Raw genomic sequence first — 25,682 nt, forward strand, 5'->3', positions numbered from 1 at the left:
CCCCCCCCCCATTCTCCTCTGCAAAGCATTACTGGGATTGCGATGCGGTGATGTAATAGCTTTAGCGAGAGGGTGCGGGAAGCCCATGAAACTGACCAAAAAAAGCATCTGGCCAGAGATTTGTCACTGGCTTCGGGGTTTCATGGGGATGCTGAAGAGGCTTCTCCTAGAGAGAGTCCTTGGCGGAATGTGGTAGGGTAACCGGCCCCCGGGCTCGACCAGAAAGTGATGCATTACATATCCACTCTCACCAGGGCTCAGGAAACAGGGACAACCCTTGTGCAAGATGACACAGTCCCTTGTTACTCCTCTGGGTCAAGAAGAGGTTCCCGAAGATCTAGTGGTAGCCCAACGGGAGGACACCTGACAAGGAGCAATCTGGTGCAGGTAGGAGATGTGAAAGAAAGGGACTGTATCCTGGTGGGTGACGACAGTGAATTTTCAGAAGGGGGGGGGAGCAGAGCCAGGGCCGCTGGGGGGGGGGGGGAAGTGGGGCAATTTGCCCCAGACCCCGGGTCCTGCAGGGGCCCCCACGAGAATATAGTATTCTATAGTATTGCAACTTTTTTTTTATGGAAGGGGCCCCGAAATTGCCTTGCCCCAGGCCCCCTGAATCCTTTGGGTGGCCCTGGGCAGAGCAGAGCAGGAACAAACCACCTGAGGATGTTCCATAAATGCAATAATAGGCGATTCTGCTGATGCACGTGTTTTTTTTAAAGTATGGTAAGGGTAAAATAATGTGCTGCATATAAAATTGGCAGGAAAGAAGGGAAGCCCGCCAAAAGCTTTTAGCCATGGCAGGAAGATTAAAGATCTTGAACTCTGGGTGTGGGTGATTTCGCATTTCCGTCAGTCGGGATTACCCCAGGTCTCAAATTGTGACTGGGGCCCTGCCAGCTCCTGCGTCTTTGTAGGCTTGTGGGCGGGTTTTACTGTGTTTCAGAGACAGCTAGCTCCCCCTCTTGGTCTGCAAATTACAAACACTCAGTTCAAACTCGTGTTACCAAAAAAACCCAGTGCATATGTTGGCATTTGGGACATTGACTTACAGAGCTAGAGAATAAGAGGTGGATTTGCAGCTGTAAAATTTGCACTTGCATTTCTGCACCCACAAGAATGGGGATGTATACCTGGGCCTGTAACTCCCTGAGAAAGTGTCACCATTAATCAGAGGTTGTAATTAGTAGTGAAGAAAATCAGAGTTCTGAAAACTAGACAGTTACAGTAGAATCTTACTGCTTCTTGAAGATTTGGAGACCCGTTGTGAATGACTGAATTTTTCAAATAAATGAACAACTGCAATAAAAAAAGAGCCTATTCCATCACATTTTATTCACCAAACTTTGTTCATTTCCTTTGACAACTGTAAATAGTTTTAATGATTAGTCAGACAAGTTGGGTGAGGTAATATCTTTTATTGGACCAACTTCTGTTGGTGAAACAGATGAGCTTTGGAGCTTAAACAGAGCTCTTCCTCGGGTCTGGGAAATTGACTCAGTATCACAGCTAAATACAAGGTAGAACAGATGATTTAGCAAAAATAGTTAACATGTTGCAAGGGACCAACCTGGCTACAACAATACTACATATACAGGAATTATTAGAAGCATTTCAGAATATGCTGTTGTATATTTTGTAAAAGTGATGAAGTTTTAGTAGTATCTCACAGGGCCAATACCTCTCCCCCGCCCCCCGTCACACTAAGGGAGGGGTAAGGGTGTGGGAGCCCCATGGTTAAGTCAATATGGTTGCACTCAATCACAGGGTTGTGTAGTCCAATGGCTAGAGTCCCCTTGTCTTCAGGGAAGCCACCCCAATCACCAAACTCCATGGGACTCCCCTTGTCTTCAGGGAAGCACACCCCAATGGCCAGAGTCCATGGGACTCCCCTTGTCTTCTGGGAGGATCAGACCCTACATTCTGGTAGGCTACAGCCACTAGATGGAAGTGTGGTCACACACTTTAATACAGGGGTGGCCAACTTGAGCCTGAGAAGGAGGCAGAATTTACCAAGGTACATTGCCAAAGAGCCACATTAATATGTCAGCAGCCCCTCCATCAGCTTCCGCCCCCAGCGCCTCCCGCCAACCAGCAGCCCCACCGATCAGTGCCTCCCACTACCTCCCCGTGCCTCCTGCCCACCACAGTCAGCTGTTTCATGGCATGCAGGAGGCTCTGGGGGGGAAGGGGCAGGAGCCCTGGGGGAGTGGGGTCAGGACCTGGGGCAGACCAGGGGTTGAGCAGTGAGCACCCCGGCACATTGAAAAGTTAGCGCCTGTAGCTCCAGCCCTGGAGTCGGCACCTATGCAAGGAGCTGTATATTAACTTCTGAAGAGCCACAGGTTGGCCGCCCCTGGTTTAATAGGGTGATTTGTTTACCTGCCGCGGCCCCAGGTTCAGCCGATTGCGGCTCCCACTGGCCGTGGTTTGCTGCTCCTGGCCAATGGGGCCATGGGAAGTGGCACGGGCCGAGGGATGTGTTGGCCACAGCTTCCCGTGGCCCCCATTGGCCAGGAGCTGTGAAATGCGGCCAGTGGGAGCCGCGATCAGCTGAACCTGGCGCCACGGCAGGTAAACAAACCGGCCTGACACCATGGCGAGCTGCTTGGCAAAGGTTGCCGACCCCTGACCTAGCGCATTGGATGATGATGTTGTGGATCTCTTCATTAGTAACATGGTCGAAGTAGGAAATTCCCAGGATTTTATGGAAGTATCTCATCTTCACTACCTGTATTTGCCATTCAAGTTCTGCCGGAAGGGTCCATGTCTCACATGCATACATAAAAATGGAGATGACCAATGCATGCAGCCATTTCAGTTTGGATTCCAGGGAGATGTTCTTGTTCTTCCAAATTGGTTTAAGCTTTGCCACTGTTGTTTGCGCAGTTCTCACCAGGATTTCTACCTTTGATCCTTCATCAGCGATGATTGCCCCAAATACTTGAACCATTTCAGTGTCTCCAGCTCTTGTCCACTGACAGTGATATGTGAGCTGATCCCGTCATGTTTGTTTGTCATCAGCTTGGTTTTCTCTGCACTGATTTCCATGCCGTATTTTGAGGAGGTTTCATCCAATCGTTTCACAAGGTTGGCAAGTTCATCTTTGCTACCTGACAGGCCGTCAATATCATCAGCAAACCGAAGATTTGGGATTGTTCTCCCCCACCAGCGCTTACCATGCATATGTGATCTTCTAGGGCATTAGTCATTATGTGCTCCAAGTCGATGTTGACCAGTGTGGGCAAAAGAGGCAGCCTGGACAGACTCCAACAGTGCTGTGAAACCACTCTGCTATTGTGCCATTGACAAGAACTGCACTGCTGGCCTTGGCATACAGTTGTTTAATGGTAAGAATAAGCTTATGACCAAGAGACCTTTATGAGAGCTTCATGCCATACTCGATCAAATGCTTTCTTGAAGCCAATGAAGACGTGGTAGATGTCCTGCTGGCGTTGCAAGTACTTCTCACATAGAACACGGAGATTGAAAATCTGTTCTGTGGTACTTCTTCCCACACGAAAGCCAGGCTGTTCTTCAGTGATGACATTATTCTCCGTTTGTGGCTGCACTACCATCCACCAAAACCAATAGGCTCTTAAGTTTCTGCCTCTGGGTATTCACACTGTTGCCTCACTCTTAGCAGCCAGATGCCACCTAAGCAGGAAAGCAATTCACAAACCAGGAGAAGACAGACGTTGTATGCAGGGCCCAGTCCACTAGGTGTGCTGAAAGGCTGCTGGCTGAATCAGGTCCCATTCAAGTGCCGCCAACGCTGCCCACCTTATAAGTTTTTCCCAGTGGTTAGAGCGCTTGCATGGGAGATCCAGGTTCACTTGCCCTCTCTCCAGTAGAGGAGACAGGACCTCTCAGGAGGATGATCTAACCATTGAGCTAGGGGATAGTCTGATGTGGGGCTCCCTCATTCTCTTCTGTTGAAGCTGTTCCATGGGGGATAACTAATGAAAGAGTGATTGGAGATGGAGGGCTGGACCCAGGGTCTCCCACCAGGGTGCCCTAACCACTGAACTACAGAGTCCTTCTCACTCACACTCACTCCCTGGCCCAGTGACTATGTAAGTATTTATCCACAGTAGCACAGTCATTGGGCCAGAGGGAGAGAGCGGGAGGAGGGAATGCATGTGAGGGGATTTCTATTAAGGCTCCCAGAGGCTTTTGGCCATGGGAGACTATAAGTTAAAATGGATCATTAGCAGCTTGCCCCTGCTCCTTCACCACTCGTCCATCCCACCTTTGTTCTTTTCCTGCCCTTCCTTTTCTAGCTATTTCGACTATGGCCCTCTTGTGCTTCTAGCTCAGCATGCGTTGTTGGGAGAGCAGCACTTCCCTTCATGACGTGACCTTGCTATGATGGTGCATGCATTGGGCCACGGACGGAGGGGAGGGTAGAAAAATCCCCCACCCCCGAGAGTGGTGGAACCCATAGTGTGTGTGGGGGGAGAGCTGTGGGTCTGCTGCATTCTCCCTGCTTCCTCCCAGGCTCCACCAGGACCCCTGCTTGCTCTGAACAGTGCAGCCAGGGGCTAGGAGAATGACGACATGTGGAATGGCTGCTCTATGCACCTTCAGGTGCAGATGGAGTCCAAACACAAATCTGCCCAGACCTTGCTGCTGGTCAGGCTGCAAATCTTGTGTGTATGCGTGAGTGCGTGCACGCAGGGGTGGTGGCTATTGTGGGCATCACAGGTGTGCGTGCTCACAGCAACCCAAGTTGCTGAAGACGTGTGCTGCTGCATTTTGTCCTCGTATTTTCCTGAGGACATACAGTTTCATATCCAGATAAATAAAAAGACCATATGGTTACTGGGGTTGGTATGAACACTTTTTGATGGCTTGGCTACGTGTTAGGTACACCCCGCCTCCCCCCTTTACAGAGATTTTTAACATCACAATGTTAAACAGAACCTAAGTAATCATCATCACTTAAGTAATAGTGTAGTCTCTTATAGTGATTGTCCTCATTCAAATAATTGCAACAGTTACCTTATTTGTATTACACACCTACTGCTGCTAACCCCCCAAACAATCATGGAATTATAACAATAGTTGCAAATATCACATGTAGGAAGTGCTAGGAAAACTTAACAGGATGTATTAGGCTTGGCTGTGTTTAGATAGATGCCATACCACCCGTTACCAAGGGATAACTTTTTAAGTGGTAGGGATTTGGTGCGGAGCGTCACCCAAAAAACGGGCATCCTCTAGGACAGGGGGCTTAAACCTTTTTCTTTCTGAACCCCCCCCTGCCCTATAAAAACTCCACAGCCCACCTGTGCCACAGTAACTGGTTTTCTGCATATAAAAGCCGGGGCTGGCATTAGGGTATCAAGCAGGGCAATTGCCTGGGGCTCCACGCCACGGGGGCTCCCACGAAGCTACATTGCTCAGACTTCGGCTGCAGCCCTCAGTGGCAGGGCTCAGGCCCATGGGCTTCAGCCCCATGCAGTGGGGTTTCCCCTTTCTACCCTGGGCCCCAGCCAGTCTAATTCTGGCCCTGGTTAGCCCACTCCCAGAAACCTCGTGCCCGCCCCCAGGGTCCCCGGACCTCTGGCTGAGAACCTGTGCTCTAGGATAATAATAGTTAGTCATTTTAAAGGAAGCATCCAAGTGTCTGCTGAGCATGAAGGCTTATTCCAGCTCGCCTTCCACCAGAATCTACTCTCAAAATTGCCCTGGGTGGGAGTCTACGTCTCCTTCAGGGCCCAATCCTGCAAGATTTGAGACCCCTCCGCTCCCAGGAAAGTCAAGAGATATTCAGCGTCTTAGAGCAGCCTCCCTCCACTCCCATCCCTTGCTGGGACATGGTCAGTAAGGAGGTGCTGAGATCTGTTTGGAAGTGGGAGACCAGCAGCCAGGCTCAACCCTTCAGCCGTCCTGGCCTTTAGCCCAGAGCCCGAGCTTTGGCATCCCTGCAGCAGGTGGGAAGAGAGGCAGATCAGGTAGGATAATGAGGCATGAGGAGGTGTGAGAGCTGGGGAGCAGTACATATTAACTGAAAAGTCATTAACTCATCTCCCCCTGCAAGAGATAATTAAACAGTGTAAAGCCCTGGTCATGCAAAAATCAAGGCATGCCGGTAACTTTCTGTAGGGGAGGAGCTCCACTGACTTTCAGGGTCAGGTCATGAATGGCAGGCCTGGGCCCTAAGAGCGTGACCAGGAGTTGCCCTGAGAGCAGGGGGAAGTGTGCCAGCTAGGACTGGGAGTAGGAGGCCGTAGTAACCCGTCCCTTCCCCTCTCCTCCTGCCTTCTGCAAACCAACGTTGCACTTTTTCCCCGGGCAAGGCAGACAGGAACCACAGTCCTGCCTGAGTGGAATATTAATTCCCACGGACTGAGCCTCTGGCTGCCAGAGCAGCAGCTGCCTAGCTTGGGGGCTGCTTCTTGTTTGTTTGCAGTAATTTGGCCTGATGTCAAGCAGCCTGTCCTAATCCCACCCCGTTTATTATACCCTTCTCCTCCCCTCCAAACAGCACAGCTCCTCTCTGCCTATTGGCTCCTTCCCCTTTCAATCCAGCCAGCATTTCCTGGATGAGACATGGCTGCAGAGGGAGAGGAGAGAGAGACACCAGCAGCGGCCAGGACAGCCTCAGCACCAGCCTGCGGCGCTGAGTCCCATTGGGGCAGCTGGCACTCCGGCCTGGAGACTGTAGGGACGCTGCACAGTGGTAAACTCTCCTTTTCTTAGTACCTAGATGGCATTGGGTCCCAGCCTTTCATCCCTCCCAATTGCACTAAAGAACAGGAACATGCCTCATGCTGCAGCATTGAGCCAAGTGGAGCACAGCATAACCTGAGAGTAGTTAGTTAACCCCCACCCCCTTTAGTCAGGGCAACTCTGTGCCTTTTTCTCCCCCTGCCCCCCCTCCCAAAAAGTGACCTGAGACATTGCAATAAAATGCAATGTAAAATTAGAGTGATACAGATTGCTGCTTCCCCCTCTTTTCTCTAAGCTTTCAGGGTTTCAGTGGATCTTGCCAGTTTTTGCTTGGCTATAGCTAAGTTGGGGGCGGGGGTGCATATGTCCACCCAACCCTTGGAGAACCTGGTCTCTGGAAGGGCTCTACAGATTATAAACGTGTGTGGAAAAACTGAGCCAAGCTGGGTGAGGTAATAGCTTTGAATTAAAACTGAAGAGGAATCTCTTACCTTTCACCAGAGCGGATTCCCTCAGATACTGTCTCTCTCTGTCCATGTATCTGAGTCTGTGAATATCTGTTATAGAAGAAATCCTGAGGCAGATGATGTGGTGGTTCCTCAGCCTCTTTAGTATGGAGAGGACCAAACCCATAACTCTCTTTCAAATGACAGCTCTGCTCAGGGTAGCAGGCGTAGGTCTCAGTGGAAGTGAGTGACCTCTCTCTCCATTGTTCTCAGGCAAGCAGACCTGTGCAGCTCCAGGTGAATTTCCACTAGTCGGTGGTGAGACAAAATGTCTTTAATGGAGTGTGTGTTGATCTGTTGCTGGGCTCATAAATACTGCTTGACGTAGCTGCACATTGCTTTTTGAGCCCATCCCTGTGGCCGAATCTGCCTGCAACAGCTAAATAGTTCAGAGGGATTCTCTCAAGGGTTTTTGACTCCAAACTGCAATGTAGCTTTAGAACTGTCGGAGAAACTCTTTTGTGTCATACAAGCTCCTAAAATAAATAAATGGACAAGAAGTGTGTCACTCCAACTCAATCTGCCCCTTCTCGGGGGGGGGGGGGGAACGAACCCCAATACAATGTTTTTGGTTACTTTATTCTTAGAGTGAATTTAGTGCTGGTGAAAGGTGCTGTATTAATAGCACTAGAAAATGAAGTAATCTATTTATTCCTTCACGCTTCCATCCTTGCCAATGTGCCTCACGGACCATCTGTGGGTGTAATCCGCTAGATCAGTTTCTCTGGCTTGTTCAGCCCTCCGTCTCTCTGCTAATAAGGGAACTAGTTATGGTGGTGATTTTGGTGATATAGTCACAGTCCTAATGAAAACTAGACTGAAACCCACCAAACTCCCTTCTGCTACCATGGGCTGGGTTGGAACCAGCAAGCTAGAGGAAAGCTCTGTGTCCTATTACTGTTCAGACTTCTCATGGTGTGGTAGGGACTAGCAGTAAACCAATAAGCAATATTTTCAGAGGTGTGATGACGTCGATAATACTGGTCCATAACTAAAAGTGTGGTGATGAGCTTTGATAATTTCAGTGTACATTAATGTATTATCAATAAACTTGGTACAACAAATTGTTGGCCAAACGACAAAATAAGACCAATAGAGGGGGTTAGGGAATCTATTTTCAACACTGAACTCTTTTTAATGGATAGAGCAATATATACAGGTGTATGTCAGTGTTCCTATTGTCTATTTCAGGGGTCGGCAGCCTTTCAGAAGTGCTGTGCCGAGTCTTCATTTATTCACTCTAATTTAAGGTTTCGCATGCCAGTCATACATTTTAATGTTTTTAGAAGTTCTCTTTCTATAAGTCTATATAATATATAACTAAACTATTGTTATATGTAAAGTAAATAAGGTTTTTAAAATATTTAAGAAGCTTCATTTAAAATTAAATTAAAATGCAGCACCCCCAGACCAGTGGCCAGGCCCCGGGCAGTGTGAGTGTCATTGAAAATCAGCTTGCGTGCCACCTTCGACACATGTGCCATAGGTTGCCTACCCCTGGTCTATTTTTTTATCACTATGTGACTGTTTGGCCATCATTGAGAGGCTGATGTTAGGCTCATATGCTGAGAACTTATTTTCTGTTTTCTGTTCTAGAAGTATCACAAATCATCCTATAATGGAGGCAACCAGACAAACGAGAATTTCTCGACCGCACAAGATAAGCGAATCCTCCAAGGTTAGTGAATTCTGCATTGCTTGCTAAAACTTGTAATTAAAATTATGATTACTTTGAAAGAGGCTCCTCCCCTTTTTTAAGGGGGGGTGAGACAACCATGATGAAAGAACTGGACATTTAGTTCCTAGGTATATAATGTAGCATGTAACAAGTTGATTTTAAAATGTAAGTTTATTCCATTGGCTGCAATTAAAAAAAACTGCAGCAAATAGGCCATCTGTTCAGAGTGACTCATGATTTTTAAAAATGGCACATACTGGCAACACATAATCCTTCTCTGTATCTAGAGGTTTTTCTCCAGTAATTCAAAGGGGGTGTATTTAATTTTGTTGCTGAATTGAATTTTTTTAAAGTTTTGTTAAAGAGACGAATTACATTTTATACCCAGGCTTAGGTTTTGTACGAATTTGAACCCTGATCCTGCAAACACTTGCACATGTGAGCGCACTCTGTGAACTCAGTGGCACTGCTCACAAGCATCATGTTCACTTTCTATGTAAGGGCGCTGTTGGGATCTGTTTCTGCACCAATGCACGGCTACAGTGATTTCACTTGGGATCCCACGGTAGTCTATATTAGTAGATTCTGATGCAGAAATGGAGACAAAGTGTTGTAAATCCTTAATGTTAATAATGATTCCATTAATTTTATTTAATCTTAGTGCAAATGGGAGAGGATTGTATTTCAATATTGCTCTGCACTTTTTGCAAAATGAACACTATGCCCTTATGCTAGTACAAGGGAGCCAGAAAAGCTAAATTCGTCAGTTTCAATATCTTTGTTGTCAAAGTTGAATGAAAAGCAAAGAGTAAAGCATTAATAATAGTCCAGAGTAAAATGGATCTTCAAACTTTTCTTGACTATAGTAACTACAAGCGTTGAGAAACAGGTAAATAAACATTTTTAAAATACATGACTTTCAATCTTGTCCCTTTACCACTGTGCAGATCACATGTAGCATTTAAAAACTGTAGCATAATAACAATCTCTTTACAAATCTATAATCTCAAAAGCAGTTTTCTTTTTGCGTATGCAGTTGCTATTATTATTTATTAACTTTAGAATTACTAGTTAATATTAAACCTGTTATACAGAATATAAATAGCATGAGAAAACTGTTAATTTTTAATGTCAAAGTCGTCTTGGTGTTGACTTTTGCAGCTATCCGTTTTTCTCAATGTTCTACTAGTGAACAGATGACTTGGTAAGCGGGTGAAGTGTATTAACGTATTTTGAGTCATTACTGCAAAGTCCCATGTGTGTGCTCAATTTATGCTCGGTGTTCAAAGTGGCAGCACTTCTCCACTGAGACAAGAAGTCAGGGAATACAAATTGTCATAAGTGGCGTTCAGGATTACCCTGCTGACTCTGCAGCATGTTTAATAAATAGGAGCCGTTGGTAACTTGTAAATTCTGCTGTAATCTCGTTATGCAAGACAATGATATTAAAGAATGTAAGAGAGAGAGAGATGATAATCCTGTTACAAAGGGAAGAGAGCATATATTATTTTTAGTTTAATCCAATATCTATACATCTGAGGACTTCAGAATAGGGTGTTACACGCTGTCTGCTATTATCTGGTCATTGTCTAATGAAAGTTTGTCCCTGCAGAACCTGCCCAAAATTACTGGTTTACCTTTCTGGAGACTCCATAGAGCACACTCATGTCATTGCATGCTCTCTTATTTATTTGACATTACTTATGACTGCTTTTGAAAAATGCTTTAACAAAGATAAAAGCTTCCTAAAGTTTTAAATGCATTCCACTTGTCATTGGGAGTTCACCTTGGAGTCTGCTGACAGCATTTGAACATTTCTATGATTAATTAGACCCTTTCAGAGCTATTTTTGTTATTTATTACTGGTATTACAGTAGTGCCTGGAGACCTTGACTGAGATCAGGGCCCCATGATGCTGGGTCCTGTGCAAACACATAGTTCCTGCCCCAAGGAACTTAAATTCTAAGACCTTGTCTACATGGGGAACAATTTCAATATTTTAAGGTGGAAATTTAAACCAACATGGTTATACTGGTATAATCCCCCCCATTCCCTGTGTGAACACTCTTATTCCAATAGAATAGTGTATTTTTTTTAATGTTGCCTAAGAAAGGGTTGAAGATGAAGCTAAAAAAGCCACTCTTACACCAGAAAGTATGTGTCCACATGGCAAGTTATAGCTGTATACTTATCGATACAACTGGTAAAACTTCCCCAATTTAGGGATGCTTATTTGAATTTTCTCTAATCCCTTGCAGCACAGTTCCAGCTCCGATATAGTGCCACAGTCTAGGTAGGGGCATGGTCACAGGGCAGAATCCCACCATAAAAGCTTTCACAACCTTGATGTAACCTTCTCTACATCTATAATTGTTACTACTGGTCTAGCATTTGACAGACCATGTATCACATTCTAGACTTCTGATATATAATATGCAACAATTAAAAATGAAAACTACCTTAGCTTCTGGATGATAGCAACAGTCAGCTGGGAATGGGTTACCATCATACTAGGTGGCTCTAAACACGGATGAACAGTATTATTATTATTATTTTATTATTTGAGTGCAGATGATGTGTGTTGGATCTGTATGGAGAGGAAGACACAATCGGTGCCCCAAGGAGCTTACAAATGAGCCATCCTGCTAAGATTTACCATAGGAGTAGCTTTTATGTAAGTCTTGGCAGAGTGACTGTTGAAATCAGACGCAAACCCAACACGACAATTATTATACATGGCTTGAATGACCAAACTGCAAGCATTGCTGTATGAACATTGTCCATTCCCAATATATATTTTATACCTAGTAGGTTACTTTTAAAAGATTTAATAGGTCCTTTGCGGTGCGAGTCCTTATGTGTACTATACCTGGTGGGGGAAAAAAAAAATCTGCTCTTCTGTGAGGATGAACACTTCATCTACTGAAGGAAGCTGCTGTCTGATATAATTTCTAAGAACGGCCATATAGCATCAGACAAATGGTCCATCTAGCCCAGTATCCTGTCTTCTGACAATGGCCAATGACCAGTGCTTCAGAGGGACTGAACAGAACAGGGCAATTATCAAGTAATCCGTCACCTGTCATGCAGTCCCAGCTTCTGGCAATTTGAGGTTTAGCGACACTTGGAGCATGGGGTTGTGTCCCTGACAATCTTGGCTAATAGCCATTGATGGACCTATTCACCACGAACTTTTCTAATTCTTCTTTTTTTTTTTTTTTAAACCCAGTTATACTTTTGGCCATCACAACATCCCCTAGTAATCAGCGCCACAGGCTGACTGTGCGTTGTATGAAGTACTTTCTTATGTTTAATAGGCAGCAGCTTTAAAACAATCTCTTTGAGTGACCCATCATTTGTGTGTTATGTGAAGGGGTAAATAAGACTTCCTTATTTACTTTCTCCACACCATTTATGATTTTATAGTCCTTTATTATATCCCCCCTTATTCATCTCTTTTCTAAGATGAATAGTCCCAGTCTTTTTAATCTCTCCTCATATGGAAGCTGTTCTATACCCGTAATCATTTTTATTGCCCTTCTCTGTACCTTTTCCAATTCTAATACATCTTTTTTGAGATAGGATGGCCCGAACTGCATGCAGTATTCAAGGTATGGGCGTACCATGGATTTATATAGTGAAATTCTTTATTTCAGGTGTACAGATGGGCTGACCACCCTAGTCTAGTCCTTCAGAGTCTGAATGAGCAGAGACACCAAGGACTTTTCTGTGATATTATTCTGGTGGTGGATGAACAAAGAGTCCCTGCCCACCGGAATCTCCTGGCTGTTTGCAGTGACTACTTCAACTCCATGTTCACCATTGGCATGCGAGAGGCCTATCAAAAAGAGGTCGAACTATTTGGAGCCTCTTACATTGGTCTCAAAGCTGTGGTGGATTTCTTATATGGTAGTGAGCTGTCCTTAGATGGTGGCAACATTGATTATGTGCTGGAAACAGCTCACCTGCTGCAGATCTGGAAGGTGGTTGATTTCTGTTGTGAGTATCTCGAAAATGAGGTCAGCGAGGAGAACTACCTGTACCTTCAAGAGCTGGCCTCTATTTATAACTTGAAACGCCTGGACTCCTACATCGACTCTTTCATCCTGCAGAACTTCGGCACGCTTTCCTTCACCCCTAACTTCCTGCAGAACATTTCAATCCAAAAACTCTGCCAGTATCTGGGCAGCAGCAAGGTGCAGCAGGAATGTGAGCACGACTTGCTGCAGGCTGCCTTGCAGTGGCTGACACAATACCCGGAAAGAGAAAACGAGGCTTACCAGGTACTGGACAACATTCATTTTCCCTTGATACCGAAGAGTGACCTCCTCCATCGAGTCAAGCCTGCTGTGTGCTCTCTTCTCCCAAAGGAAGCAAACTGTGAGGGGTTTATAGAAGAAGCGGTGAACTATCATAACAACGTCACAGCCCAGCCAGTGCTCCAGAACAAGCGGACGGCTTTGCGTACAAATGAAGAGCGGCTCCTCTTTGTGGGTGGGGAGGTTTCAGAACGGTGCCTGGAGTTAAGCGATGATACCTGCTTCCTGGACACCACAAAGGGGCAATGGATAACCGAAACGCCACTCCCAGCCAGGCGAAGTCACCACTGTGTTGCAGTGCTGGGAGGTTTCATCTTCATAGCTGGAGGCAGCTTTTCAAGAGACAATGGAGGGGATGCAGCTTCAAATCTTCTATATAGGTATGATCCCCGCTGTAACCAGTGGATAAAGGTGAGACTCAAGCTGTATTACGTCTTATTCTTTTAAAGTCCTTAATGTTTATTTTTATCTGTGTTGGTGGAAGGAGAACACTCGTGGTGGGCACTAAAATCTACCCGCATATTTGTTTGAAAACGTAAAACACCCTTCTCAGTAGAAACAGCTAATTGGATAACTTCTGTGAACATTGTAGGTTACACCAGTAGTGAAAGACTATGACATTTCAAAAATTGGTAGTGATGAGGGGCCAGATTTTCAACTCCCATTGGGGCGTAGGCACGTAACCTGCTTAGAAACTTTTGAAAATCCCATTTGGCACCTATCTACATCTTTAGGTGCCTAAACACCTATGAAAATCTGGCCCAAAATGCTGTGCAAGGACCACTGTGCAAGATTTTAAGGCCATACAGGGACCAGAGTAATTAAAGATGGAAAACATCTATTGGATCGAGTCTTTCCCCTTTCATGTCTGAGTAGAGAACCCCCTCCCTCCCAATATTAAACCAATACTACATTTTGGACTGATCTTCCATTCTTTGTGTACTCTGAACCCTCTGGGGTTCAGTGTTTGAGTCTATCGCAGTATCTCTGGGCGCACAGGATATTGCGAGATGGGCCGTGTATCACTAAGGTATAGAGTGGTTTGTCTCTTAGGCTATATCTGCGCTTGGAGCTAGGGGTGTGATTTCCAGCTCGCGTAGACATACCTGTGCTAGCTCTTATCAAGCTAGCTACAAATAGTAGTGTTGTCCCAAGTGCATATAAGTGCAGTCCAGGTGGGTTTCTATGCAGGGCAGCTAATCCATGCCGTTGCCTGCTCTACCACAGCTCTGCTACTGTTTTTAGCATGCACGCTTGAAGGGAGCTAGCCGTGAGTATGTCTACGCAAGCTGGGAATCACACCCTTAGCTCCAAGTGTAGATGCAGCTTTAGATGCTTTCCATTATCCTTCTATGACCTTTAACGTCAATGTTAATGTATCATGTGCTACAGAAGAGCAAAGTTTTATTGTTGTCTTAATATGTATGGCAAACACAAATAGCCCTTTTTAAAACTCGTAGGAGGAAACAAATCTTCTTAAGCTTACTCCTTAAATCAATTTACCGATTGTTTGAGGATGTCGGTATTTTATTTTATTTATTTATTTTGCAGGTTGCCTCCATGAGACAACGACGAGTAGATTTCTACCTTGCAGCCATTACAGATATGCTGGTAGCTGTTGGTGGGAGGAATGAAAACGGGGCTCTTTCTTCAGCTGAGACCTATAGCCCTCAAAAAGACGCCTGGTCTTATATAGCAGGCTTGCCAAGGTAACAGTGGTCTGTTTAGAAAACCATGTTTTTCCTTAAAGAAAAGAACTCTCCAAGATCCACTGTGTTCAGTCCTATATGTGAGTATTCTGGGAGGGAAAAAGAGGAATAATCCGAGCCCATGATATCTGAGCAGCTGTCTCCTCGAGGCCATGAATTTGAGGTCCACTGGGATTGTCTTTGGTCTCCACCTTGAGGTTACAGCTGTAACAGGGCAAAGAAAAGGACCTTTTCCTTTCATGTTCTGTGGTTGTAGAGTGTCTTTCCTCAGGTTGGTCTCAGGGGAATCCCTTCAGATTGTTTAGATCTCGGTGCAAGGCATTATTTGGGTGGGTATCTTTAGCACCATGTATTTTATGTCCTCTATTTTGGGCTTTTTGCCACCTGTTCTTCCTTGCGGGTATTTTTATGCTGGCTGCTTGTACACATGCCAATATGGAGAGATCCATGTGCCACGGTTGTGCAATCCAAGTTAAAACTTAGTCGTTTCACTTCTGAGGATGCTTTAATTGTACTGTGAGCACCATTGATACTTGATTTTACTTACATCCCAAACTGATACTTTGAACTTCAGGGTGGTGACCTTTTGAAGGTGGTAGTGAGATCTTTCTGGTATGGTGGCAGTTCGGAGGTTCGTAACGGTAGCTGCTGCTCATGTTGTGTTACCAGAGTGCACAGCAGCCTATGATTTCAGTGGTCACATTTGCTTGGTGGTTGTTAGGTGGTATCTCCAGTAGAATCCTTCAGAGTCTACTTTGCCTAGAATTTGTGGTGTGTTTCTTATTCTCTGATGCTAACAGTTCAATCCCTAGCTGCCAAATTTCAGAATCCTAGACAGCTAGTGTAGACATGGATGGCAGAGAGGACTCCTTTTTCCAGTTCTGTGTTGGACACGTGTAGCTATGTGAATATGACCTGGACCAACAACCAGGCTCAGTGCTCCTGAGAAACAAGAGGCAGATATTCTTCCGCACATATATGTGGGTCTGGCAGTTGAGATTAAACACCATCAAATCCCCCAGCCTCCTGGGTATGGGGGAGAGGTTTCTGCACAAGTAAGAGTTAAGGGCCTGACTGCCATTTTTGCCTAGGGAAAGCCACCCCCTAGATCACATGTGGATTACATATTAATACGGTTGTGGACAATTCTACCCACACTCCTCCCCTTCACGGTCAAATAATGTTCCTGTGGCAACTACAGCGATTACTGTTACGTGGCATTCTGCAAGTATGTTAATATTGCTGCCCCTTTTTGACTTGAGTGGCTACTCAAAGTTTTGCAGGCCTGGGGATGTTCCAATTGGAAGTAGAAATTGTTGGAGTCTGGTGTTTTCTTTGCAGTTTTGTTACATTACAAAAAGAATGAACAAAGTGTGGTTTCTCTGAATGCAGAAGGAAACAAATAGCAGGAAACAGCTTCTTTTGCTCAGCACCAAAAACGCTCTTTTAGCCTGCTCCTCTGGCCCAAAAAACCTCACCCCAGGGTCACCCACCAGGCTCTCAGCTGCTTTTGAGGTGAGCTCACTCGCTCACGCTCTCTCTCTCCCAGTTTTTCTGTTCCGTGGGGTTCACAGCTGTTTGCTGACAGCAGAGGAATGGTGAGGCTCTGTAATCTTGGGTTCCATTATAGGCTCTGGTGGGGAGTGTTTTCTAGTAGTCACAGATCATTGCATCTCCCGTTGCCCCCCTTCCCTCCCCAACCATGACCCTGTCTGTCTTATCCCCTCCAATCTGTCCCTGTCCCAGTCCTCTCTTCGCCTTTCCAGCTCCTTGTACCAGTCCCGTTGCCCTTGCCCAGCCAGTTCTAGATTTCCTCCTCCAGGTTCCTTGTCTGATTTGTCTTTCCCCTCCCTCCCCACTCAGTCTCCACCCCCAGTTCCTTCTCTGTTTCTTTGCTGACCCAGTGGTAGTTTCCCCCCGTTTCCTTGTCAGATCGGTTTCCTGTCCTCCAAGCCCCATTTCTCCCCCCAGCACATAGACACTGGTTCTTAGTTCCGATCTTCTTGGCAGCCAGTCCCAGTCTCTCCCCCAGCTCCTCACCAATCTCTGTCATATTCCCACCCAACCCCTCCCCGCCCTCGAACAAACTAGCTCCCAGTTTCTTTGCCCAACCAGTCCCAGTCTCCCCTGTCCCATACTCCCCTGGTTCCTAATCCCAGTATCCATGTGAGGCCAGTTTGTCTTTGCACACACCCCTCCTGCTCTCAGTCAGTTTCCCACACCCTCTCCAGCCTGGCCGCACCCTGGACTGGACCAGTAATCGCAAGGAAAGCTTCATCTCTGTAGGCTATACTAGAGGGCCCATGCTGAGTCTCTCCTGGCGGTGGCACATGTGTGGTCTGGCCAGCAGTAGGAGCTGTGAGGGCTTGGAGCATGCTCAGTGAGGACAGAATCATTGAAGATTATAGCTGCTAAAATTGAAGACGTTTCTCCTGGGCAGGTGAAAATTATATTACATTTTTGCCAAATTTGGACAGATTTTCATAGAGACTGCAAAACCCTGATACAGAGGACTACCTCCCTCCTCCCCCTGGCCATATTTTAAGTCCCTGATCTAAAGTCTGGTGGTGCTCAGCCTTTTGAAAGAAATGGTTGCTAGGATTTTTGACATGAGCAAAACAAAACCTCAGCCTGGTACTTGAAAATGGCTAAACCGTTTTGGCTGGTTTCTAAATTCCATCCGAGGCAGACACTTCGCATGGAAAATTTCTGCCTGAATGATTAAAGTTTGGCAAAATTATGAGCAGCTGAAAATAGGATCTTATCATGGGAAGTGTCAGGCCACCTTAATAATATCAGAAATATTTTTGCAGGACAGGCACTGTCTACCATTGAAAAATGAGCACCTGCAGCTGCCATTGACTTGGGGTTGTGGGCCCTTAGCCCTTCAGAATATCAGGTGAAGAGTGTGCTGCTCATCCAGTTGTTCTTTTTTTAAAAAAAGAGAAATTCTGAGCTTTTCTCGGGATGCGACTCTACTGCAGCCGAAGCTGTAATTCGCACTGCATTGCATCAGGGGAAGGTTCTTCGAAACTGGCATGGCATCTCTAATTGATATTGGGGCTTGAAACCGTTTCCTCTTTAACACCTCTGCTCAGCAGGTCTGACAACATTCCCTTAGACACGTATGGCAAAATGCCTGGTGCCTTCAATGGGAGCATGACTAGGCTTGTTCTAAAACTACCGCAGTCCTGTTGTACCCACATCGGTTTCAAAGGCTTAAGCAATGGTGTTTGTGGAGAATTCAAGGTGACAAAAGCTAGGTGTGCGAAACCATTTGCTATGATTTCTAAGTCTGCTTGGTTTGTATGGCTGTGGACAAGCACATTTTAAGTCAGATTAGCTGAAACACGACTAGGCTGTTTCAGCAGATCGGCTGCTGTGTTAGAAAGTAATGACGGGATGGACAACTTGATGTTTCACAGGAATCTGCCTACGTAGAATTCATGCTATCCAGTGAAGTTGTTCAGCAGTCAGAAGGCAGAAAGGAGAAACCTCAGGGCATTTTCCATGGCTGTGTCTATGCTAGATTTCCCACCTGTGACTGAAAGGGGCTGTCAAATGCGGTCCCTCACTCAGCCATTATTATACTCTGCTGTCCTGTTGGTATAGGTAAAAGTCAGCTGAGTTCACTCAGTGTCAATAGAATTGTCTCTAAAAACAAACAAAAAGCCATGGTGGACTGATTTGCTGTGATGGGCGCTGATCATTGTTGATCCTGTCCACATCAGCAGTACAGCAGAATGCAACACAGCATATAAGGGAAGCTCATTTGGCCTATGTGGGGTTGTTTTTTTTTCCACTTTTTTTCCCCTTCAACACTACTGAGCAGCGCCAGCTCCCATTGTATTAAATGAGGGCAGCGGATGCTCAGCATCATCTATAAACTCAGTTAGTTTTGTGTGGGGAGAACATGCTGAAAGGTCCTAGCGCAGATTCAGCTTGTCGCTCAAAACATCTGAGTTTGAATCCTGCTTTCAAATGTCTTTCAACTTGTTCTCGCTTCATGTAGAGTTTATAAGCCTCTTCTGAGAGTCTTGACTTGGTCAAATGCAACAAAGTCTTGGGGCGTCTTCACGCCAAAGTCTCTGTATGAATGGTGCTGCTACTCGGACGGCCATGCGCCAGCCACTTGGCACCGTTTCACCAAGTGAGATGGCACTGTGGTGGTCTTTGTATTCCAGCTCAAGGACCCTTCTGCATCCTATAGTTGGAGCTTGCTTGTATGTCTCAATAACAAATCTTCCACACAGAAGTATTGTGAAGGAGTGCTGGGTCATGGGCTTTTGCATGCACCTGGATTAACAAGTACACAACTTTTGTCTTCTCTCAAAATGATAATTTAAGATAAACCTTGGTTTTCTTTGTTCTGGGCACTATATAGATGTGGAAGAAGCTACACTAGTGGGCCAAAAGAGTTTGCAGTCTGTAGCTGAGAGAGAATCTTGCTCTGTGAAATAGAAACAACTCTTAGGCTCTGTCCACATTGAGTCCTGAGCATGTTTAAGCATGGTTTTAAATCGTTTCATGCTAAACTGATTTTAATATGGATTCGGGGGTCATAGGATTAGGCCTAACACTGTTTAAACCACTTCAGTGTGAAGCTAAAATAACTGCTTCAGGAATCATGTTCTTTAATGGCTGTATTACAAGAATAGATGGGGTTGGAGGGGTGTGAGTCTCCCTGTAGGAAGTAGCATGCGCTTCTGGTTTTATACTGACTTTCCCAGCTGTCCATATCTTTGTTACAGAGATATATGTTGGACTCAAATGGGAGAGTAGAGAGAGCTAATCATAGCATCCTCTGCCAATTCCTTTATGGCAATCCCAGATTTCTGGTAGGAGGGAAGTGTTTTTAACTATAATCTATTTCTGCTGCAACAATTTATAGAAATGTTGAATTCTTATAGGGGGGAAATATAACTGTCTAAGAACTAGCTGCTTCGGAACTAGATGCATGCAGAGGTGGGTGGGGGAGTGGGTTTGTCTTTTCAGGGGGTGGTGAGTGAGAGAATTCTAATAATCTGATGCTTCTATCCATCCTCAGTGCCATTTCTTATTTAATCCACTATTTGGTTGCAAAACTTTTGTTTTGTAAACTTACAACGAAGCAACAAGCGCAGCCTCAGAATTCTCTTTGGAGCTCCTGTCACGGAGCTCTATTCCTATAGAGACTGAGAGAGTTTTCTGAGCTTGGTTTGCTGTTCTAGGAAATACAACTCTAGATTTTTTTTTTTTTGCATATTCATAGTCATCAGCAATTTTGATAGCAGAATTAAAACAGAGGAAATTAAACAGGTGACTTTTTTGCTTGCCTCCTTAAGCTTTATTCCAAAAAGTCCTGGATCTTCTGGTCATATTCCATATTTAGATTTATAGGGTATCCCAGAACAGTGGTCCTGTTTTGCAAAGGAGGAATATAGAACTCCTCTCCTCCCCCCTCCCCCTTCCCCATTTGATTTAAACTTGAATATTTCTCTGACTGGTGAATCTAAACCCGTGTTTTCCTAAATTCTGGGAATGGGAGTGCTGAGGATTGAGTTTGTGGACTCTCACTGGGGACTCTCAAACTAACAAAAAATCCCCAGCAAAAAGTTACAGTGGGTTTGCAGTTGTGGGTACTTCTCTCTCTGAGGTGATTGGCTTCTGTCAGAATCTGATCTTTTTAAAAAAAGGCGATAAAGCAAGTTAAGGCTCTAGGTACTTTGGAGCTGTTTGTTTTTTTTATAGATGATGATGTTACCTGGCCCATGCTATGGTTAAAAATTCCTCCTTGGCATACAAATTTAGGGTGAGATTTTCAAAAACACTCATCATTGGTCCTACTCTGCTTCTGTTAAAGTCAATGGGAGTTGATGTCAATGGAAGTCAAGTTAAGTTAAAACTGACTGGTTTTGAAAATCCCACACTCAGTTAGTGAATTGTTTTTATTTTCATATAAAGCCACTTCACCAATCCTAAATTTAGCACAGGCTAGACCAGGCGTTGGCAACCTTTCAGAAGTGCTGTGCCGAATCTTCATTTAGTTACTCTAATTTAAAGTTTTGCGTGCCGGTAATACATGTTAATGTTTTTAGAAGGTCTCTTTCTATAAGTCTATAATATATAACTAAACTATTGTTGTATGTAAAGTAAATAAGGTTTTTAAAATGTTTAAGAAGCTTCATTTAACATTAAATTAAAATGCAGAGCCCCTGGACTGGTGGCCAGGACCTGGGCAGTGTGGGTGCCACTGAAAATCAGCTCACGTGCCGCCTTCGGCACTCGTGCCATAGGTTGCCTACCCCTGGGCTAGACTCTCCATGAGTTACACTCCATCTGCTGGAAGCCAAAGGAACCTCACTCTCAGATGATATCACTGCTCCCATAAAGCCTTCATAACTACTCCTTGCCCAGCAAATCTTCCTTTCTTATTTTTCCTCCACACTTTCCTTGAGACTTTAATAGACCCAAATAATTTATTACTTACTTAATAATACTAGCGAGAGCAGTGCCACTTCTGCTGTTTCCTAAAGCCTTTTCCATGCTGCTGAGAAAGTTGAACAAACACTACTCTTTAGTATCAGAGGGGTAGCCGCGTTAGTCTGTATCCACAGAAACAACGAGGAGTCTGGTGTCACCTTAAAGACTAACAGATTTATTTGGGCATAAGCTTTCATGGGTAAAAAACTACTTATTCAGATGCATGGAGTGAAAATTACAGATGCAGGCATAAATATACTGACACATGAAGTCAGTATATTTATGCCTGCATCTGTAATTTTCACACCATGCATCTGAATAAGTAGTTTTTTACCCACGAAAGCTTATGCCCAAACTACTCTTTAGTGGACTCCCGTTGAATAACTAACTAACTTTATTATAATTTAGTTCAATTTTAAATATCACTTTTAAATGTAACAGATATGAAATAACCCACCTCTTCGCTGTATGTGCTGCACTGATATTTAATAATCACTGTTAAATATTTGCACTAGTCTGCAAAACCAATAAGTTATTGTTTGCCTATCCTAGGTTTACCTATGGGCATGCTGGCACTGTCTACAAGGAATTTGTTTATATCTCGGGGGGCCATGATTACCAAATTGGTCCCTATAGAAAAAATCTCCTTTGCTATGATTACCGCACAGATGTCTGGGAGGAAAAGCGGCCAATGATCACTGCTCGGGGATGGCACAGCATGTGCACCTTGGAGGACAACATCTATTCCATTGGCGGCAGTGATGACAACATAGAAACTATGGCACGCTTTGACATTCTGAGTGTGGAGTCTTACAGCCCTCAGTGTAACCAGTGGACCAGAGTCTCTCCCTTGTTTCAAGCAAACAGTGAGTCTGGAGTGGCAGTCTGGGAAGGCAAGATTTATATTCTTGGAGGTTATAGCTGGGAAGACACTGTCTTCTCCAAAACTGTCCAGGTGTATGACAAGGAGAAAAACAAGTGGTACAGAGGAACTGACCTTCCCAAAGCTATTGCTGGTGTGTCTGCGTGCGTCTGTGCATTGAAACCCGGAAAGGAGGACAAAAAGAAAAAGACAAAAACGAAGAAGCATCAGGATCGAGGAAGATGACACAGCTTGGGAACCTTGTAACTAATCAATCTCTTTCCAATCTTCATTTTAATAAAAAAAAAAAAAAAAAAGGAAAGGGAAAAAAAGAAAACAGTTTCTGAAACCTTAGAGAACATGTGGTTGAACATCTTTGGGTGAGGGTCACGTGAAGGTAACTATTACTACTGAATGGTGGTGAGGTTGCAAAGGGTGCTATGCTACCCATCCTGTACATTTAGGTGTAGTCTGTTACTTCCGTGGTTCTTAGCTTTTACACACTTATAATAATAATAAAGGTAAATTTTAAAAATTTGAAAACTTTTTGGCTTAGAAAATTAAATGATGGGGAGGGAAAAGAGGACCAAACATCGGTTTGAAGTTACAAAGAGAAGTCTAGAAGCAATTGCTATTGAAAATTGATATGGATCTTGTAAATCCTGATTTCCCCCCCCCCCCCTTAAATTTTATTTTACAATACTTTCTAGATTTATGATTAAAAGATTTCTGGTATGCATGAACCAAATTATACACATGCTCAGGCATCTTGGTAAGCAAATGACATTTCTGTCCTCTTACGTTTCAGAGGGTATCACACTCAGAGTGCGAGTGCTCTGGTCCAGGCATGGCCATGTAACTGATCTGTGCTCAGTTTATGAGCTCTGCTGGTCTTTCCAGTGGTGCAATGGTCTACAAGATCCAGGGGAGGTGACACAACCTTTACGTCACTTGTTAATGACTAGAACTGTGCAAAACTTTCATAACAAAACCCAATACCAAGTTTGGTTTTGTTGATTTCTCCTAATTCAGGACCAGGCTTTTTAAACCTTTCAGAGACTCTGAATGGATTTGTGGCTTTAGGCAGAAGTTACATAGAACTTGGTCCTTACTTTAAACCAGGTGAGACAAGTAGACTTCACTGTGAGTTTTATTAGGGGTGGGGAAGGGAAGGTATTGAAATCAAAAGCTCAAAATTAACTTGAGACAAAGAGGAAACACATTCTACAAAGGGCAATGGGATGGGGGGAAAAAAAAGTTTGCAGGAGCTGGGAACTGCTGAATTTAGCATGGGTCTAGCAATGATGACCTCTACCAGTCAGTGCAAGGGGCCATTAACAGACTCTGGATGAGAATCTAACCCAGCACTCCTTGGTGGCCGCAACACTGTTCCTCTTGGAAGAATGGGCTTAACATGGGGAAAAGTTGGGCACAGATGACTGAACTGTTGGGAGAATCATATACTGGAGTAATATCAAGGGAATTTGACTTATGCCCACCACACTAAAGAAATTTTGATTGTAGACCCTGCCAGTGCACTTTCACACAAGACTGTTTAAAACAGCACTGGATTAAAGTGCACCAGCAGGGTTAACACAGGCTAATTAATGCACAACATGTTTGTGCACTTTAGAAATCACACCCCTGTAGAGTGCATTATCCACCGTGTACAATCCTTCTGTCATTCCATCTTCCACTGGCAGGGTTGTGTCTACTGCAAGTATTTAAATTTACCAACTGTCTGGCCAGCCTTCAAGCATTCACCCAAAACAGTGTACAAATGGGCCTTTTGTTTGATTTGCAAGAAGTTAACCAGCCATTTCATACAGTCTCTGTAATTTTTATAATAACAATAATAATTCCAGGCCACAGATTACTCTCTCATCCCACCACAAAGAAATTTTTAGAAATTTTTGAAACTTTTGTACTTTTTATAACACATTTTGCTAATACCTAGTCTCTAGTTTGCCATGTTATGTTATTTACTATTGAAGTTCCTGCCCTATAATCGTGGTCCTATTGTTATAGTCGGGAGCTCATAATTTGTTGGTTCTTTCAGGCTTCGTGTATTGTCAGTTGTGATGTGATGCAGCTGTTAAAGCAGCATTTACATTCTCAGCATTGTCAGGTCTATAATTGTGACTATTGTAAGGCTTTCACTGGCAGTTCAAATAGTCAGACATGCTGATTAAATGCTCTTTTATTGTCACTCGGTGATCCACTGAGTGGATTTCAAGAGCCTTGATTTAAAGTTCTGCTTTGGTGCTATTGATCCATTTTCTCTAAATCCTTCCAAGTCCCTCTCCATCCACATCTCCATCACTGTGCAACATAACCATGTACTTCAGATCTGCCTTTTTCCTTTTATCCTATGTATAAGGGATGTCCTGCCTACTTTTTGCTACTGGGCTGTATTTGCCTCATTAATGTGAAAATTCTTCTAAGAAAAACTTGTTTGCACTATAAAAGAAAAATCATTTTCAACATCATTTGGAGTTTGGGGTCCTCTTTATCCATTGATAAGAATCAATTTTTTGTTTTAAATTGAAAGTGGCACCTTGTGAATAGCTGGAGTGAAAGAAAGGAAACAAATGATGCCGTGTGACACAAAAAGATTGAAGAAAACAGACTTGAGGTATATAAATTGTAAAAATCCTCTGGATATCTTTGAGTGTTTCTCTTAAACAATAGAAACTATTAAATTTAACAAGTTACAAAAAGTCCTCTATGTGCAGTAATGATACCTTTTACATTGCATTAGGAAATAGTTATTTTTTAATTGTTCCTAAAAAGAGATAATGGAATGTTTTAGTTAGAACAAACAGATTAGCTGATTTAGGTATCTGAAAACTTGTTTGTTGACTGGCAACTCCTACTTCATCTTCGTACAACCCTTTTCATGTGTAAATACACAACAAAGATTCCCCAAGATGCTTCTTTGTTTCTACTGATTGGCTGCTTTTCATATTTTTTTGTTTGTTTTAATTGTATATGCTTGTGTGTTACATTCTTGATGTGTTTACATATTTGAAAAATAAAACATGTTAAGAATTTCGGACTTGATTCCTCTTCGTGTGCATTGTTTACACCCTGTTTGTTCTCTTTATTGATAACCTGAAAGGAAGTAATTTTTTTTGTGTAACTATTTCAGAGGTAGTCTCAACAGTGTTAGTGCAAACTTTTTAAATTGGACAAGGTATAGGTGGTAGCTAGTTCTACTGTGGCTCAATTAATTACATTTTGGGGGAGCAGAAGCACACTAATTTGTATCTGGCTGATCCAAACACGCCAAAAAATGGTGGTTCTTGCCCCCACTTCTCAGCAAAGCATTTGATAGTCAAAACATAGAGGACCCAGTTCAGTTTCTAATGGAGTCAAAAAGAATATTTCACTGAGTTGGATCAAGCCCTAGTGAATCCATAGTACAAAACTTAATTGGTTATGCAAAATATAAGCCCAGTATTACAGACT

General features: G+C 44.0%; 1 protein-coding gene across 5 annotated transcripts; it reads left to right on the plus strand.

Annotated features, from left to right (window-relative positions):
- Nucleotides 1–48: 48 nt before the first annotated feature.
- KLHL36 (kelch like family member 36) lies at nt 49–25,274 on the plus strand. 5 transcript variants are annotated; one of them, XM_044987699.1, is made up of 7 exons: nt 49–387; nt 6,491–6,685; nt 8,778–8,859; nt 11,431–11,533; nt 12,516–13,589; nt 14,730–14,887; nt 21,902–25,274. In XM_044987699.1, exons 4-7 carry the CDS (start codon nt 11,492–11,494, stop codon nt 22,455–22,457), a joined length of 1,830 nt encoding a protein of 609 aa, XP_044843634.1. In that variant the 5' UTR covers nt 49–387; nt 6,491–6,685; nt 8,778–8,859; nt 11,431–11,491; the 3' UTR covers nt 22,458–25,274. The 5 variants fall into 5 exon arrangements, with proteins under 5 accessions (XP_044843634.1, XP_044843632.1, XP_044843631.1 ...); XM_044987697.1 differs by lacking the exon at nt 11,431–11,533 and having other exon boundaries at nt 8,781–8,859; XM_044987695.1 differs by lacking the exon at nt 11,431–11,533 and having other exon boundaries at nt 50–387.
- Nucleotides 25,275–25,682: the final 408 nt, after the last annotated feature.

Source organism: Mauremys mutica, chromosome 14, assembly GCF_020497125.1.
Source record: "Mauremys mutica isolate MM-2020 ecotype Southern chromosome 14, ASM2049712v1, whole genome shotgun sequence".
NCBI lineage: Eukaryota > Metazoa > Chordata > Testudines > Geoemydidae > Mauremys > Mauremys mutica.